General features: G+C 41.5%; 1 protein-coding gene across 1 annotated transcript in view; it reads left to right on the top strand.

Moving 5' to 3' along the window:
* The window catches only part of FSCN1 (fascin actin-bundling protein 1), a 48,793-nt gene extending 32,993 nt beyond the window's left edge, over nt 1–15,800 (top strand). The window contains exons 4-5 of the mRNA XM_083153568.1: nt 3,488–3,655; nt 12,747–15,800. Of these exons, the coding sequence (XP_083009694.1) occupies nt 3,488–3,655; nt 12,747–12,949 (371 nt within the window). The 3' untranslated portion in view covers nt 12,950–15,800. The remainder of the gene's footprint in view (nt 1–3,487; nt 3,656–12,746) is intronic.
* The last annotated feature ends 243 nt before the right edge of the window (nt 15,801–16,043 follow it).

Genomic DNA, 16,043 nt, shown 5'->3' with positions numbered 1-16,043 from the left:
TTCTTAGCTTTGTGATAGGGGAGACTCATTTGCAGTTTCAGGCCCTACCCTTTGGCCTGGCCACAGCGCCAAGGGTATTTACAAAGGTGATGGCGGTAATGGCTGTGTCACTGAGACTCAGAGGGATTGTTATCATCCCATACTTAGACGACCTGCTATTCAAAGCGGAGTCGGAGATCAAATTGGTGGAAAACCTGTCCATAGCAACAGTTTTTGCAGGACATGGGATGGATTCTGAACATGGCCAAATCCCATTTAATTCAGTCTCAGATTACTTTTTCTGGGGGTCACACTGGATACCCATTTACACAGGGTTTTCCTACCAGAATCCAAAGCAAAAGACATCCGTCAATTAGTCCTACTGTTACTGTAGGCTCACAGGCCTACAAGTTGGCAGGGGGTGAGTCTCTTGGGCAAGATGGTGGCGACTATTGTGACTCTTGCCAGGTTTCATTCCAGAATTTTGCAACGGAACATTCTATCTTGTTGGTCAGGAAACGCAAATACCATGAAACAGGAAAGTTTGATTCTCTCTCAGGAGACAAAGGAGTCTTTACTTTGGTGGACGGACATAGAGACGTTGCAGCTGGGGCAGTCCCTTCGCTCTTGGGACTGGGTAGTGATAACGACCGACTCCAGTCTCGGGTTGGGGGCAGTTGCCCTTCACCATTGGTTGCAGGGTCTTTGGTCCAAGCAGGAATCCAGACTTCCAATAAATATATTGGAGCTTCGAGCAATTTGGAAGACTCTTCAGCAGGCCAAGGAGAATTTGAAAGGCCTTCCTATCAGAGTGCAGTCGGACAATGCCACGGCTGGGGCCTACCTGAACCATCAGGGCGGGACTCGCAGCAGGATGGCGATGCAGGAAGTCTCACGGATCCTTACTTGGGCAGAGATCAACATTCCGGTTCTGTCTGCTGTCTTCATTCTGGAGATCCGGAATGTAGAGGCGGATTTCCTCAGCAGGGAGGATCTGCTGGAGGGGGAATGGTCCTTGCATCCGGAGGTATTCCAGGAACTTGTGAGTCTCTGGGAGCTCCCAGAGGTGGATTTAATGGCATCCAGGAACAACTGTCAGGTTCCGAGGTTCTGTTCCAGAACCAGGGACACAACCACTTGGGCGGTGGATGCCATGACGGTCCAGTGGCAGTGTCACCTAGTGTATATCTTCCCTCCGTTCCCAATGTTACCGAGGGTGTTGAAACGAGTGAGGTCTCAGCAGGTGCAAACTATTCTGATAGCACCGAACTGGCCCAAGAGGTCATGGTGCTCAGACATTCTGAGGTTTGTCAGCGGCGTCGTGGCCTCTTCCTCTTCATCAGGATCTGCTAAGACAAGGACCGTTTCTTCACCATGACCTTGCTCAGCTCAGTTTGACGGCCTGGCTTATGAGACTGCCTTATTGAAAAAAGGTCTTTCTGATGCGGTGATTCAGACTATGCTTAGGGCTCATAAGCTGGTCTCCGCTGCAAATTATCACCGAGTATGGAAGATTTACATCAGGTGGTGTGAATGTCAAAAAGTACACACCTCCAGATTCAAGGTATCCAGATTACTGGAGTTTTTACAGGATGGTTTCTCGTCTGGACTGGATTTACAGTCTCTGAAGGTACAGCTTTCTGCTTTATCTATTTTTTTTCCCCAAAAAAGGATAGCTTTTTTGCCTGAGGTTCAGACCTTTTTACAGGGTGTTACCAGGCTAAAGCCGCCTTATAGGCAAACGGTGGCACCGTGGGACTTATCTTTGGTACTATCTGTGCTTCAAGGCCCTCCTTTTGAACCGTTAAGGTCAGCTGACCTTAAATATGTGTCTTGGAAACGTAGGTTTTTGTTAGCCATTGCTTCCTTCTAGGCGTGTTTCGGAGTTAGGAGCGTTGTCCTGTATATCTCCACATTTAATTTTTCATGAGGATAGGGCTGTGCTCCAAAAAGTACCTAAGTTCTTGCCAAAAGTTGTTTCCTCCTTTCATTTGAACCAGGAGATTGTGCTCCCGGTGTTTTCCCCTCCAGAAGGGGCTAAAAATAGGTACAAATTGAGGAGATTGGACGTAGTTCGCGCTTTGTGAATTTACTTGGACAGGGTAAAGGATTTCTGCAAAACAGATCTGTTGTTGGTTCTCTATGATGTGCCTGCTTCTAAGCAGACCATTGCCAGGTGGCTTAGGTCAGTGATTGCTTTTGCTTATACCAAGTTGGGTAGACCTGTTCCTTCTAGGATTAATACACATACCACCAGGTCAGTAGCTTCCTCCTGGGCTGTGCGCCATGTAGCAGTTGTGCGGGGCTGCTACTTGGTCCTCTGTTCACACCTTTACCAAATTCACACCATGTTCACACCTTTACCACCTTTACAGGTTTCATGAGTTTGCGTCGGAGGACGCTTCATTCGGACGGGCAGTGAAGAGAACTGGCAGTCTGAGCGTACTCTTCCATAGTAACGGCTCGTGAACGTCCCAAGGTTAGCTGGGATTTTTGTAAGAACTTACCGTTCGAACCCCTTTCTCTGAGTCCAGTCCGGTGACACAGTGATTCCTCCCCTACACTGAGTAAGTCATGCCGTGCATGTGTGTCATGTTATGGTAAGATGATTGTGCATATAAGAGGTTGGGTATTGTACTGAGTTGTGTATCCTAGTATGCTTTTTAAGATTGAACTGGAGCATGCTGGGATGCAAAAGGGGAGGAGCCTGCAGCCAGAGGAAAAGCTTCAGCTATAGGTGCCTTGGCTCCTGCGGACCCTCCTACATCCCAAAGTTAGCTGTGTCACCGGACTGGACTCAGAGAAAGGGGTTTGAACTGTAAGTTCTTACAAAAATCCCCTTTTATTTTGTAACTGTGATTTAGAATTAAAATAAGAACCGACCCCCACCACCATGCAGTGCAAATGTTGCTTCCTTTTTTTTTTGTGCCCTAACTAATACATGCACTACCATATCTGCAAATGCCTGGCTTTTAGATTTAAAAATAGAATAAAGAATTGTATTTGGGCTTTAAAAAAAATATATATATATTTAGCAATAATAAACTTATCTTTCCAGAAACAGGTAGGTTCTGCTTGGTTTTATGGTGTGTACACACGGTAAGATATGGATTCCAATGTTGCCGATATAGTGAACATCGGAAGCCATATCGCATGCAGATCGCATGCTTTTTTAGGGCTTGCGAGCCCGATGCGCTGTCGATGCGCGCTCCCGTGTGAGCGCAAATCGGCAGCCAAATAGAGAGGGCAGGCAAGACTATATAGTGCAGATCTGCACTATATAGTCTCAATTGTGCCCCTCCATGCATCGCACGGCATGCATGGAGGGGCACACATGAGATCTGATCGCATCGGGACTCATATCGCCCCCATGTGTACACACCATAAGATTGTTTATTCTATTATTTATTTATTTGCACGCAAATATAATGAATGTAGAGAAAAGTTTTTGTGTGTTTTTGCTTTTTGTTAAGTTAATGTGTTCTAATGTATTCTAATTATTTTGTAGTGGAGACAGAGCATTTCTTAATGAAACTTATCAACCGTCCACTGATAGTCCTAAGGGGTGAACATGGATTTATAGGATGCCGTAAAATGACTGGAACCCTTGATTCTAATCGCTCAATTTATGATGTCTTTCAACTGGAATTTAATGACGGTGCCTACAATCTAAAAGGTACATTTTTATAATTCAGTATTGTTGTTTTGAGGTATTATGCTTCTATATAGTATCTTTCTCCCAAAAGATATAGCACTTTACATATTTGCATAGGGTAAAGTAGCCATTTTCACGTTGCTACTCAAGGTAATTATTCAATGTTCTCTTCTTACATCTTGTAAGCTGAGAGGATACCGGGTTTATGTTTGTGTTACTCTTCTATTTCCAATCTCCACCTTGAGATAGGCAGCAGTTCTAGCTCTTGCATGGGGATACGGTCGATGGGTCGACCATAAGATGGTCGACAGTCATTGGGTTAACACCATTAGGTCGACATACTAGAAGGTGGAGAGCGGTCTAGGTCAACATGGGTTAAGGTCAACAGGGGTCTAGGTCGACACATGCATTAGGTCGACAGGTGTCTAGGTTGACACATGCGTTTTGTAGACAGTCAAAATGTCGACATGTGTCTAAGTCGACACATGCATTAGGTCGACATGGGTTAGCTCGACAGTCAAAATATCAACATTGGTTAAGGTCGACAGGGGTCTAGGTCGACATGGGACAAGTCGACAGGTGCCTAGGTCGACATATGCGTTAGGTCAACTGTCAAAAGGTCGACATGGGTTTTTTTACTGTTTTTTTGGGGGACTTATGTAATATCTGGGCTCCCGTTTTTCTTATGAGACCGCGTCCCCTCGCGGGGCTCGCTGCACTCGCCACGCTTCGGGCTCGGTGGCTCGCTGCGCTCGCCACACTATATAAAATCAACTCCATGCGTAATTGGATAGTAGGGGTATGAAAAAATGGGGTGCATTTAACATGGGAGCCCAGATAAAACATAAGTACGTTTTTTATTTTATTTATTTATTTAGCTGACGTGTGGACAGGAGGTATTTCATGCCCAAGCATGGCGATCTCATCGGTGCACTTAAAACTGTGTCCATGTTGACTGTGTCGACATTCGGCTAAAATCCCATGTCGATCTTTTGACTGTCGATCTAACGCATGTGTCAACCTAGACACCTGTCGACCTTCCAGTTTGTTGACCATCTTATGGTTGACCCAATGATCTCAACCCCTTGTATGATACCCCAGTTTCTTTGAGTGCCTTGGATCGCAAAATAGTGGTGGAACAATACCTTGATTTTATACAGCACACACTATAGTCATATAAAAACAGTAACTACAAACAGGGCAGGTCTGTGGGGGCTCTGTACAACAAACTTGTGGGGGGATCTTTGTCACCTACACCTTTCACACTGCATCTCTTAACCAGTATACTGCGGATAATTTTTTTTTTTTTTTTTTTTTTAAGCCTTTTAAACCGGTTAGAGCTGCAGTGTGAAAGCACCAGTCTGCACTTACCTACACTGTTCAGAGCCGTTTTTATGCAGTGTGAACGGCTCTGAACCGGTATATAGGACTCAGGCAGTAGCTATGAGAGCGCAGTGCATATGTAATGAGCCGGTCATTACATATGCACATATGTAATGAGCGGCTCATTCATATGCACTGAGCTAATTACATGTGCACATATGTAATGAGCAGCTCATTACATATGCACTACGCTGTCTTGTAGCTACTGTCTGTCCTGCTTTCACACTGCAAACCTGCTTGAGACCCGGTATTTATGTGAAAGGGGTTTAAAAAGGTAATATACAGTTTTAAATACCGTTTCAAAATACCGGGTCTCAAACATTTAGGCAATGTGAAAGCAGCATAAAAGTGATCTATTGCCAATTATAAAAATAAAGGTTACTTGTTTCCTAGCACGGCGCCCATCGCATGGCATCGTGTACCTTATTTAGTGGTGTGCGATGCGATGCTTGTAAAATTAAATATCGCATAGCACCGCATGCCAGCAAATGGGATGGGATGCAATGCGATTTTTAATTGTACAAGCACCCATGCCATGAGATGTGATGGGTGCTTACAATGAGATGTATCCTTGCCATCCCGAAGCGTGGCAAGCGGCAGCGGTACGCGTTTTCCGACCTTTTTATACCTCCACTATCCACGTCGGCGTGGAGTTGATTTTAGATAGTGTGGCAAGTCACCGAGCCCGAAGTGTGGCGAGCAGACGTGGAATACGAGCCTGAAGTGCAGCGGAATAAATGTAAAGAAATCTGTGTCCCCTTCGGGCCGCAGAATACGAGCCCGAAGCGTGGCGAGCGACGCTTTCGCCACGCTTCGGGCTCGTATTCCGCGGCCCCTCGCGGGGCTTGCCACGCTTCGGCCTCGATGGCTCGCTGCACTCGCCACACTATCTAAAATCAACTCCACGCTGACGTGGATAGTGGGGGTATGAAAAGGTCGGAGGACGCTCGCCATGCTTTGGGATGGCGTGGATACTGGAGGTTACATCTCAATGTAAGCACCAATCACATCTCATGGCATGGGTGCTTGTACAATTAAAAATCGAACTGCATCGCATGCCACAATATTCCAGGGGGATGCGATGCACTGATATTTTTAGGAGCCCATAAGATGGAAATCGTAGGCGCCGTTCTAGGAAACAAGTACCAAATAAAGTATAATTTATCAGCATTTTGATTGTGTTCAATTCCTTAAGAGAGAAGAGAGACCAAAATGCAAATCACACTTTAAAAATGTACCCGAATGTTTCAAATATTTTGCATAATATTAAGAATAACACAATAAATTCTCATCAGCAATTATCTATTAATTTATTACCTATAATTATTTTGTTTATAAGTATTTTCTTGGAATGCACCAATGAATCTTTGGCGCATTTATTCTAAAAATTTACAAATAACATAAGTAATGGATTCCCAAATATAGAAAGAAAATGAGACTTAATACATTTGTTACAATTTAAGGACATATACATAAAAATGACCACATAAGATTACAAAAGGTAGCTCACAAATATTACTATTTAAATAAAGTTAATTACCATATGGAAAATAGTATTACACAATAATGTTTATGCATAATTCACAATGACTGATCAAAGTCTGGCGTTGTGTAGTAAGGAAATCGCAGACACAGCTGAATCATGCTGTGCTACGATTTCAGTATCAGCAATCCACGCGATTCAGTGGGATAGTGTGGGGGCCCCTGTTGTGTGGTTGCTCCAGTACAGCCTTCCCTGTCGCTCCCTCCATGTATCCGGCAATATATACAAAAATGCTAGTAGTATTATTCAAAACTGGTGTTACCGTCCAATTCTTAAAACAGTGTCCCTTCAGTAATAGAAGGTGTGGGTAATTCATAATTATCTGTCTGGACTAAGGACAATACCACTTTAGGGGAGGCTGCTGAATAAAGTCCTGCTAAGAGATATGCCACTGGGTGACTTCAATGATTTTTAGATAACTGCTTTTCTGATATGTGTGTGTGTGTGTGTGTGTGTATGTGTGTATATATATATATATATATATATATATATATATATATATATATATATATATATATATATATATATATATATATATATATTCAGTAAATATTAACATAGGCACAATGACAACACATGGTGAATGAAAACAAAGCAAGAGAAAATCTTACTATTAGTTCTGTAGTACATCGATCTCAACGAGAAGGTGGAGGAAAAACCCTGGGTGACCGAAGCAGCTGCTACATGATACTGCCCGGCCCGGCTATTTATTCCCTCTAGTAGCCAATCAAGCAGAGCGTGGACGCCGTGTCCGCGCGCTGACAGTGCTACTTCCGGTGTTTCCCGGAAGTTCGGGACCGGAAGTCTATGCGGTGATCCGCACTAATGGAACGCACGGCTTCCTGTCAGTGACTGGAGCCGAGCGTGTGCTCTAAGAAAAAAATACTAAGTGAGCCCAGCATAATGGTTCCGGGTGCTCTTAGTTTTCTCAGACAAAGCGGGGTTGCATATTTTAACGGATCTAATAGAGACTTGCAGGTGCGCTAAATGCTGAATGTTAAAGGAGTACGTTAATCCACTGGATGCGTATACTGGTATATTTGAGGAAAAAAGCCGGGGACGGAGTTTTATAGAAGCCTAGTAGTTGCATAAAGCCATTTAAAGATAAAAAAACGAGGTTTTATATTTTAAAAATAAAGGGGTTTCCTTTTTTTTTTTATTTTTTTTATTATTATTATTATTATTGGCAATTACCGGCTAATATATAGTAGGACCTTTACTGGGAAAATATATGTATGATATTTTTTTATATTTAATATTTTTATATTTTTATTATTATAATTTTTATATTATTGCAGGGGAAAGAATTAGGGAGGAATATCCTCACCCCTGCGTCAATATTAGTATTGTAAGGAAAAAAGTTACTCCATAAATGCTAAAAAACTACAAAGAAGTATATCTACAAGGGTGTGATCATTATCTGTGCTATGTTTAAGCATTAATTTTCTAGGGAATTGGTTTAGACAAATACTTTACAGAAAGGGTGTTTATAAGAAAAAAAGAATTTGTCCTTTTGGGAGGAGAAATTCTTTTTACGGTGGGAAAAAATTCACTGGAAAAAACGTCTCAAGGGGAACGACCACTCGAGAAAAAATCACTCGAGAAAAAAATCATGAGCACAAGCTATCTAGGGGTACTCGTAGTAGAGCTCCTAGCTAATGACCTCTTAGGTCATTCGACAAGATGGTTTGGTTTGTAAAACTGGTTATGATAACCCGACTAGTCAAGAAGTTTGAAAAAATGAAAACTATGAAAAAATGAGATCAGACACCAGTGGACCTAGCAGATGGTTAAAGGGTCCCCCAGTTGTGCAGTTGAAGAGCCCTTAAACCCACAGTGTCATATATCAATGCACCATAACAGCAGATGTACATATGGATTCAAAAATACAACTTCGAGAATATACATTTCACAAACAGTATGTATAGGGAGAGAACCAAACAGTCCGTGGGAAGATGGTATTATCTTAAAAAGATATTATAAGGGTTATTCTCATTGAGGCCCCTCGGGGCCAATGTCACGAGTTGGTGAATCCACCTACTCTCTCTTTTCTTAAGTAGCAGGCCACGGTCCCCTCCGCGGGCTGGTGGGGGTATCCAGTCTATCAACCGGCAACGAAGGGAGGATATTTGGTGGCCGGCTTGTAGGAAATGACGGGGTATTGGAAGTTCAGCTTTACCTGTTTCCAGGGCAGCTCTCACTGAATTTCGGTGGTTTGCCATACATTCACGGAATTTACGGGACGTCATCCCAACGTAGGCAAGTCCGCATGGACAATTTAATAAGTATACCACGTGGTCCATCTGGCAATGAAGTCGATGTCTAATTTTAATTGCTTTGCCCGAATGTGGGTGTGGGAATGTGGTCCCAGAGATCAAACTGTTACAGGTGGTACAACCTGTACAGCGGAAGCATCCTGGTCTTCTTGAATGTAGCCAAGTGGTGTTCTGTTCCATGTTAGGTGTTGCCATCGGTCGCATAAGAAGCTCTTTTAGATTTGGCCCTTTCTTATAGGGGGTCCGAATCTTTGGAGTTTTAGTGTATGGTCGGAGGCAATGATTGGCCAATGCTTCTTAATACTTTTTTGAATGTTGGCTGAAGTGTGGTCGAAAGTATTCACATAAATCATCCTGGGTGGTGCTTTTGGTCGCTCAGTTTGTGTTGGTTCAAGTTGTTTCGCAGTAATGTTGTGTCAGGCTTTCCGTAGGCATCTTTTCAATGTGGTTTTGGCATAACCTCTTTCAATGAATCTGTCTGTAATCTCTGTCAGTTTTTCTCCATTACGGTGGGCATTGTGTTGTTCCTGATCACCCTTATATACTGGGATATGGGGAGATTCTCCTTAAGAGTGGGGGGATGTTGGCTTTCCACAGAAAGCAAAGTGTTGCGATCTGTAGATTTGCGGAACACGCTGGTCTGGAGGGTGCCATTAGAGAGAGTCACAGTGATGTCCAGGAAATTTATGGATGAGGGCTCAATGATATGAGTCAGTCTAATAGGGCCACTGATGTTGTTAAGTTCGAGCATCATTTCCTGGAATGCTTCAATTGAACCAGACCAAATGAGAAAAATGTCATCTATAAACCTTTTGTAGTACCGAATGTACTTATGATGTTTTGCCAATATGTGCGTGGTTTCATAGTCACACATGTAGAGTCCCGCGTAGGCAGGGGCTAGGTTTGAGCCCATGGCGGTGCCCGACACCTGGACATAGTATTTACTATTATATAGGAAGTGATTACAAGTAAGTATGAGCCTTGCCAGGTCAACCAGAAAGGCTGTGGGTGGTACACGATTTGGTCTTGTGTTTTATTGGGTTCTTTAAATAAAGGGACTGGCTACAGTTAGTGTGATTATCTTCTTTCATGTCTCCTTGTTTTGGGGGTCACAACATCTACCAAAATCCTTTCTGAAACCATGCCCACTTCATCAACTTGGTTTACAGCTGCAATAAAACATACAGCTGAGCCTGGCATCCAGTATGCCATCTGTGAGAATGGGCTGTATAGCTTGGGACTTTCTGTGGTGGCTCCTAGAAGCCCAAACAAGTAATCTGGCTGTATAAACATATAGGTACCTACCGTCTTTCCCCGATAATAAGACACTGTCTTATTTTTTTTTTTCCTCCAAAAAAGACCATAGGTCTTATTTTCGGGGGAGGGCTTATTTTAATAGACCTTGACAGCAAATTTAATGTGCCCCCCTGCGCCTTTAAGAAATTCCCCACTGCCTTTATGAAATGCCCCACAATTTGTATTTTACATGCCCCCACCTGTTTTTTTGAAGTTCGTTGATGGCGTGTTGTGGTGAGCAGCAGCCATCCAGCCACTCAGTCAGTCAGCCGCGTGATGTGCGCGGCGCGATGTGCGCGGCGTGACGTCACGCCGCGCCTACCGCAATGCATCCCTGGGAACGGGAGCTGCGGTGCTGCTGGTAAGTGAGCGGAGGGCAGCGGGGGTCAGCGGGGGTCAGCGGATGCATCAGGGGCCGAGCGGAGGCTACACATTAGGTGTACACACAATAACATGGGGAAAATGGTAGGTCTTATTTTCGGGGGAGGGCTTATTTTGGACCAGCGTCCAAAATCTGGGGTAGGTCTTATTATCGGGGTAGGTCTAATTATCGGGGAAAGACGGTAGCTGTACATATTCATGGTTTATAGCATTGCATTAGAAGCAGTGGTGGCTCCTACCTATTGTGGAGGAGAGGCCTGGCACATGCACAATGGATGACAGGTGCTTGAGCTGCACATGGGCACAAGATGTGGCTAGACTGTAAAGGTGCAAATGCCTAGGTTCTATGGACTGTATTGGCTGCAGCCCAAAGAATTCAGCTAGCTCTGACAGTCAGGCAGGGGGAGCCTTCCTACATCAAATTGCCTGGTCTGGCAGTTCCAATGGGACAGTCATGCAGTTGATTAGCAGATAGGACTTACAATAAGAAGTCCCTTTCAGTCAGAGTGTGACCAATGCAGTCATGAACTGTAATTTTCTCACTGCAGTGGCAACATTTTACTAGTGGACCTGCAGTCCTGCAGCTCATAGGTAAAATATTCCACTGATTACAACCCATAATTTAGAAGCAATATTCAGAGGAGGACACATTTTACTAGAAAAAGTATTGTGTTTTTCTTCTGAAATAAACAGAATTGGCATATATCATTGTTTCATATCTTAATATAATTTGATGTTTGATTCAACAGAGTATTTGAAATAAATGTGAAAATGATATGTAAAAAAATTATTGGGATCCTTAAGGCCCATACATACTAGAAGACATTGGCCTCAATATCGCTCAGAAAGGAGCTTCTGGGCGATATTGAGGCCAATGTCTTGTAGTGTGTATGCCTACTTTCATTAACAATGCACGCACCCGCGCATCGTTACAAGGAAGCTGACTCAGACAGCACGGATGCTGACACTCAAAGAGAAACTGATGCACAGATGCAGGCACACTGACACAGACAAACAGACACCATGATGTTGGCTAAGCTTTTTCTCAGCTTAATCAGAAACTATTACTTTTGATGTATTCCTGATTTTGGTAACTGGTCTAATTGGTAGAGAAGTTTCTTGAAGTGGTGGTGCATTTAATATAAATATCCCATCTTCTCGACTGACACTGCTGCTGGGTTTCCCAGTGGGTGGGGGGGGGCGAATGACAGGACACATCCGCCGGGTGCATTAGTGGGGGTCATGGTGCAGGACAGCCGTTGGCTACATAAGCGGGGGTGTATGAGGCTTCTACCACTGGGGAAAAAAAAGTGTGTTCCATATAAGAACACTTCCTTTTCAGGAGAAATGTAGTGTTGTTTCAATTGGCTTTTTTTAATGGTATAACCAAATTTTGTCCTTGTCTGCACATCTGATCGTACAGTATGTTTGCATGCAAAAATATGTCCATATGCATACAGTGAAAAACATTCAGATACGATTTTCATATTACACATAGTAAAGCAACACATTCAGATTCATCAATGTCCTATCTATTAATGTCTAAAGGTGTCCATACCCTGTACAATTATTGTATGCAATTTGGACTATTGTAGATCTCATCGCATATGATTTGCGATGCAATCTAGTGCAAATTGTATACAGTAATTGTACCATGTATGGGCACCTTAAGGCACTGTCCCGTCCACAACTGCTGTCGTCAAAAATGGTTAATTTGCATCATGATGTGAAGTGGTCTATTGACACACAGCCAGTGTGCTTCTGAATAGAAGCAAATACCTACAGTACTGTATATTCTTCTCTACTAGCTGTGCACACTCCTCAACTTATTTGTTCCTCCTGCACTTTTATGCTGAGATATGGACAACAGGCTTGGTTGTGCTATTTATTCAGAGATGAGCAGGGAAGGGTCTCTTGAGTAGTAACTTCCCTTTCGATAATATAGGCGCTCATTAAGCAAGACACTAGAATTCGCAATTTGTTTAGCAGGCTTATTCATATACTGTAATAGTCTCACCCTGTACCAGTATTTCCATACTTGCACGTCGAAATTCCGATGGGAGGTGCTGTGCACACCTTGAGAAGGTTTGCAATAGGACATTGAAGTTTAATTATTTACTATGTTGCCATTAACCAATGCAATCACATGTTACTAAACATACAGCAACAGGTTCCGTTTTAAAACTAAACTGTCTGTTCTCTCTTACTTAATGTGACTTTAATTTTGTCCTAGATTCAACTGGAAAATACTGGACTGTGGGCAATGATACGACCGTTACCAGCAATAGCCCAACACGGGTAGATTTCTTTTTTGAATTCTGTGATCAGAACAAGGTAGCAATCAAGGTGAATTCTCTTTACTTGAAGGGTGATCATGCTGGTGTTCTGAAAGCCAATGCAGAATCTATTGACTCCTCTACTCTGTGGGAGTACTGAGCACCTGGTACCTGTGACCTCCATCAACAGTTTGATCTGATCTTGTATTGAAAACAAAAAAACAACGAACAAGAAAAACCCCACATACCTATGTTCTTTGTTCCATTGCCTTCCCAGGGCACTACACAAGAAATGCTTTGGTTACTGAAGAGTTTACTGTGTTTGCAATTTATTTGTATTATTTACTGTTCAATGTATTTGGATCAACTGGATGCTTTTGTTTTCTGTAAACGTTCTGATTTACTATACATGACACAAATATGGTATATAAAAATAAAAAAATAAATCACCATTCTCCAAAATGTCCTGATCCGAACAAACAAATATTTTAGTGCCCTCTACTTTAAAGAAAGCTATTTAAATGAAAAATGTGCTAGATCAAATAAACTACCTCATACACAATAAGGACCCAAGTTTGACTGTCATTGTATTTACCTCTGTGAATAAGAAAATGACACAGGCGTTTTAATTTAGTGGGGATTCACATGTGTGTGAATTCCTGAGGGTGAAGCTGCACAAAATAGGCACAGTTGTGGGTTTAATCATGTAGCAAACCCATTGATTATACAGTTTATGCAGAAACAGTGAGTTTCTGCGAATGAGGTTAGCCCTGATTTTAGGTTCATGGGAATGGCTATTTAATTGTATAGCCTTTCCTTGCACCATGCAGTAATTAGATTAATACCTGAGCTAATTATTCTAACCAAAGTCTGCTGAGAAGACGTGCCTCAGTAAATATATACAGGCCAATTGGGGTTTAATATTAGAAATGCTAGCTATGTGGGGTATCATATTAGTCGTGATCATTTTCTTGTGGAGAAAAAATCCCCTTTTTTGCTATCTTTGCCCGATGGTCATTACCGGGCTTTCCCATGACAGTCCATTATTTGTATTCTTTTTCATGAGAAAAATGTCCCATTTTTGGCAATAACACATAGGATCGAGTATAAATTGCTGGACCGATGGGTTATTGGTGCTCTGAGGGCTGGTTATTGGGAATTATCTTCATGCACCTGAGGTACGTGAAGCAAAATTGTTGAGGAGTCTCGGCTAATTGGTAGCCGATGCACAATTCATTTGCCACAGTGGCTAATTGGATATCCCCTATGTGTGAAATTGCAAATAACCAGTATATATTTTTGAAACCAGACACTTCTTGTAGGTGATAAGGACTTAAGCTGGGTACACACCTACAGTATAGATTGATCTGTCTGGTAGGAGCAAAAATCTGGTAATGTATGGGAGCAAAGGACAATCAAGCATTTGCTCCCAAATGCTGGAAAATAGACAAAAACTATTGATTGGATTGGAAAATGGATTTAACCAATTTGTCTGAAATCTCATTGTTTCCAGTGTTTGGGAGCAAATGTTCGATTCTCATATGCTCCCATACATTATCAGATTTATGTTCCCACCAGATGGATTGGACAGATAAATCTTTAGGTGTGTACCCAGCATTAGTCTTTAGTTACAGGCACAAGTATTTGTGTGCATTGTTACATGCTCTTTATAATGGTGCTATACAACTTAGTATTTTGAATAACTGGATCATTTGAGCATTGGTGATACCAGCAAATTATATACATGATAAACAATTGATCAGTGTAGCTATAATGTTGGTTACTGTTCCTTCTAAGCTGTTAAATTTCATCCTGTCAGCAGTGCTATTAAGGCTGTGATTTGGTTGTAAAAAAAAAAAAAATCACAATTAATACATTGGACATTTATTGCTATAACTACATAAAGTACATGATCTAAGAAATAAAGCAGTTAGAGCTTCGTTATTATGTTTTGAACTTGCTACACTGCTTTTTTTCATTACTACTGTAGATTCTTTTTTTTTTTTTTTTTTTTTGAGACTTAACCTTGTTAAGTAAATGTGTGCTTTATTACAGAACCTTGCTTTTCCATGTATAACACCATCCTCTAGTACTTTGGAACATAAAAGCAGTATACAATTTCATATATGATATGTGCTTTATGCCATTACTGCACATTTTGCGCTTTATTTTTATTTCCTGGGCTCTGATCTGGAAAGTGGCCTTTATTCAGATCTGATTGCAGTACAAATTTGTTTGGAAAATGGGCAAAACCATGTGCACTGCAGGTGGGGCAGATGTAACATGCGTAGAGAGAGTTAGATTTGTGTGGGTTGTTTTGTTTCTGTGCAGGGTAAATACTGGCTGCATTATTTTTACACTGCAATTTTAACTCTCTCTGCACATGTTACTTCTGCACCACCTGCAGTGCACATGGTTTTGCCCATTTTCCAAACAAATTTGTACTGCAATCCGATCTGAATAAAGGGCAAGTGTGTGTTTGTTTTTACTTTCTAATTATACTGGAAACATTAACAATTACTTTTACTGGGAGGATCGTTTGAAGGCAGGACTTAAATGACCAAAACAGTATTACTTTTTTTTTATTTATTTTTTGTTTAACATTCTCTGTGCTTAGGAAACATTAAGTGAAAATATTTCTAAATAATTTACTGATCTAGATTTTGATAATTCTAACATGAATTGATTGTTCAAAATGTAATGTGTGCCAAAATATTACTATGGCATGTATTGGGCGTTCTAACTACCATTGCAGGACAACCATTCCACCAGTCTTGTATGAATTTCTTATTTTTAACATAATAAATATATATATATATATATATATATATATATATATATATATATATATATATATATATATATATATATAATGTGTTAGTGTGAATTAAACTTCCAATGTTCCATAGCTTTGCTACTTGTAATCTTGTGCTGTATTTTCCATCTGGCTGGTCTACAGGGCTGCTGCTTGCTATGAACTATGACTCTAAAAATAAAGAAATAAACAGTATAAACTGCTTTTACTTGTGTTCTAAATTTTACAAATGTATATATTTAGTTTGCTATAGAAGAAACATTAACTACTATTGTGTGGAGGTTATTCATGTTATAGGGCAGTGGTTTCCAAACTATTTGAATCGCATCACCGTGGAGTATTTGAATTTGTTTTCAAGGCTATAAGCAAACTTATTTAGTAGCCCATACATGTATCATGCAGGCATATGAACAGTACTTGAAGTTTTTTCAAACTTGGC

The sequence above is a fragment of the Crinia signifera genome, chromosome 7 (genome assembly GCF_055691185.1).
Source record: "Crinia signifera chromosome 7, ASM5569118v1, whole genome shotgun sequence".
Taxonomy (NCBI): Eukaryota; Metazoa; Chordata; class Amphibia; order Anura; family Myobatrachidae; genus Crinia; species Crinia signifera.
Note: the sequence above shows the minus strand (reverse complement) of the source record. Positions and strands in the feature narration are given on the sequence as shown.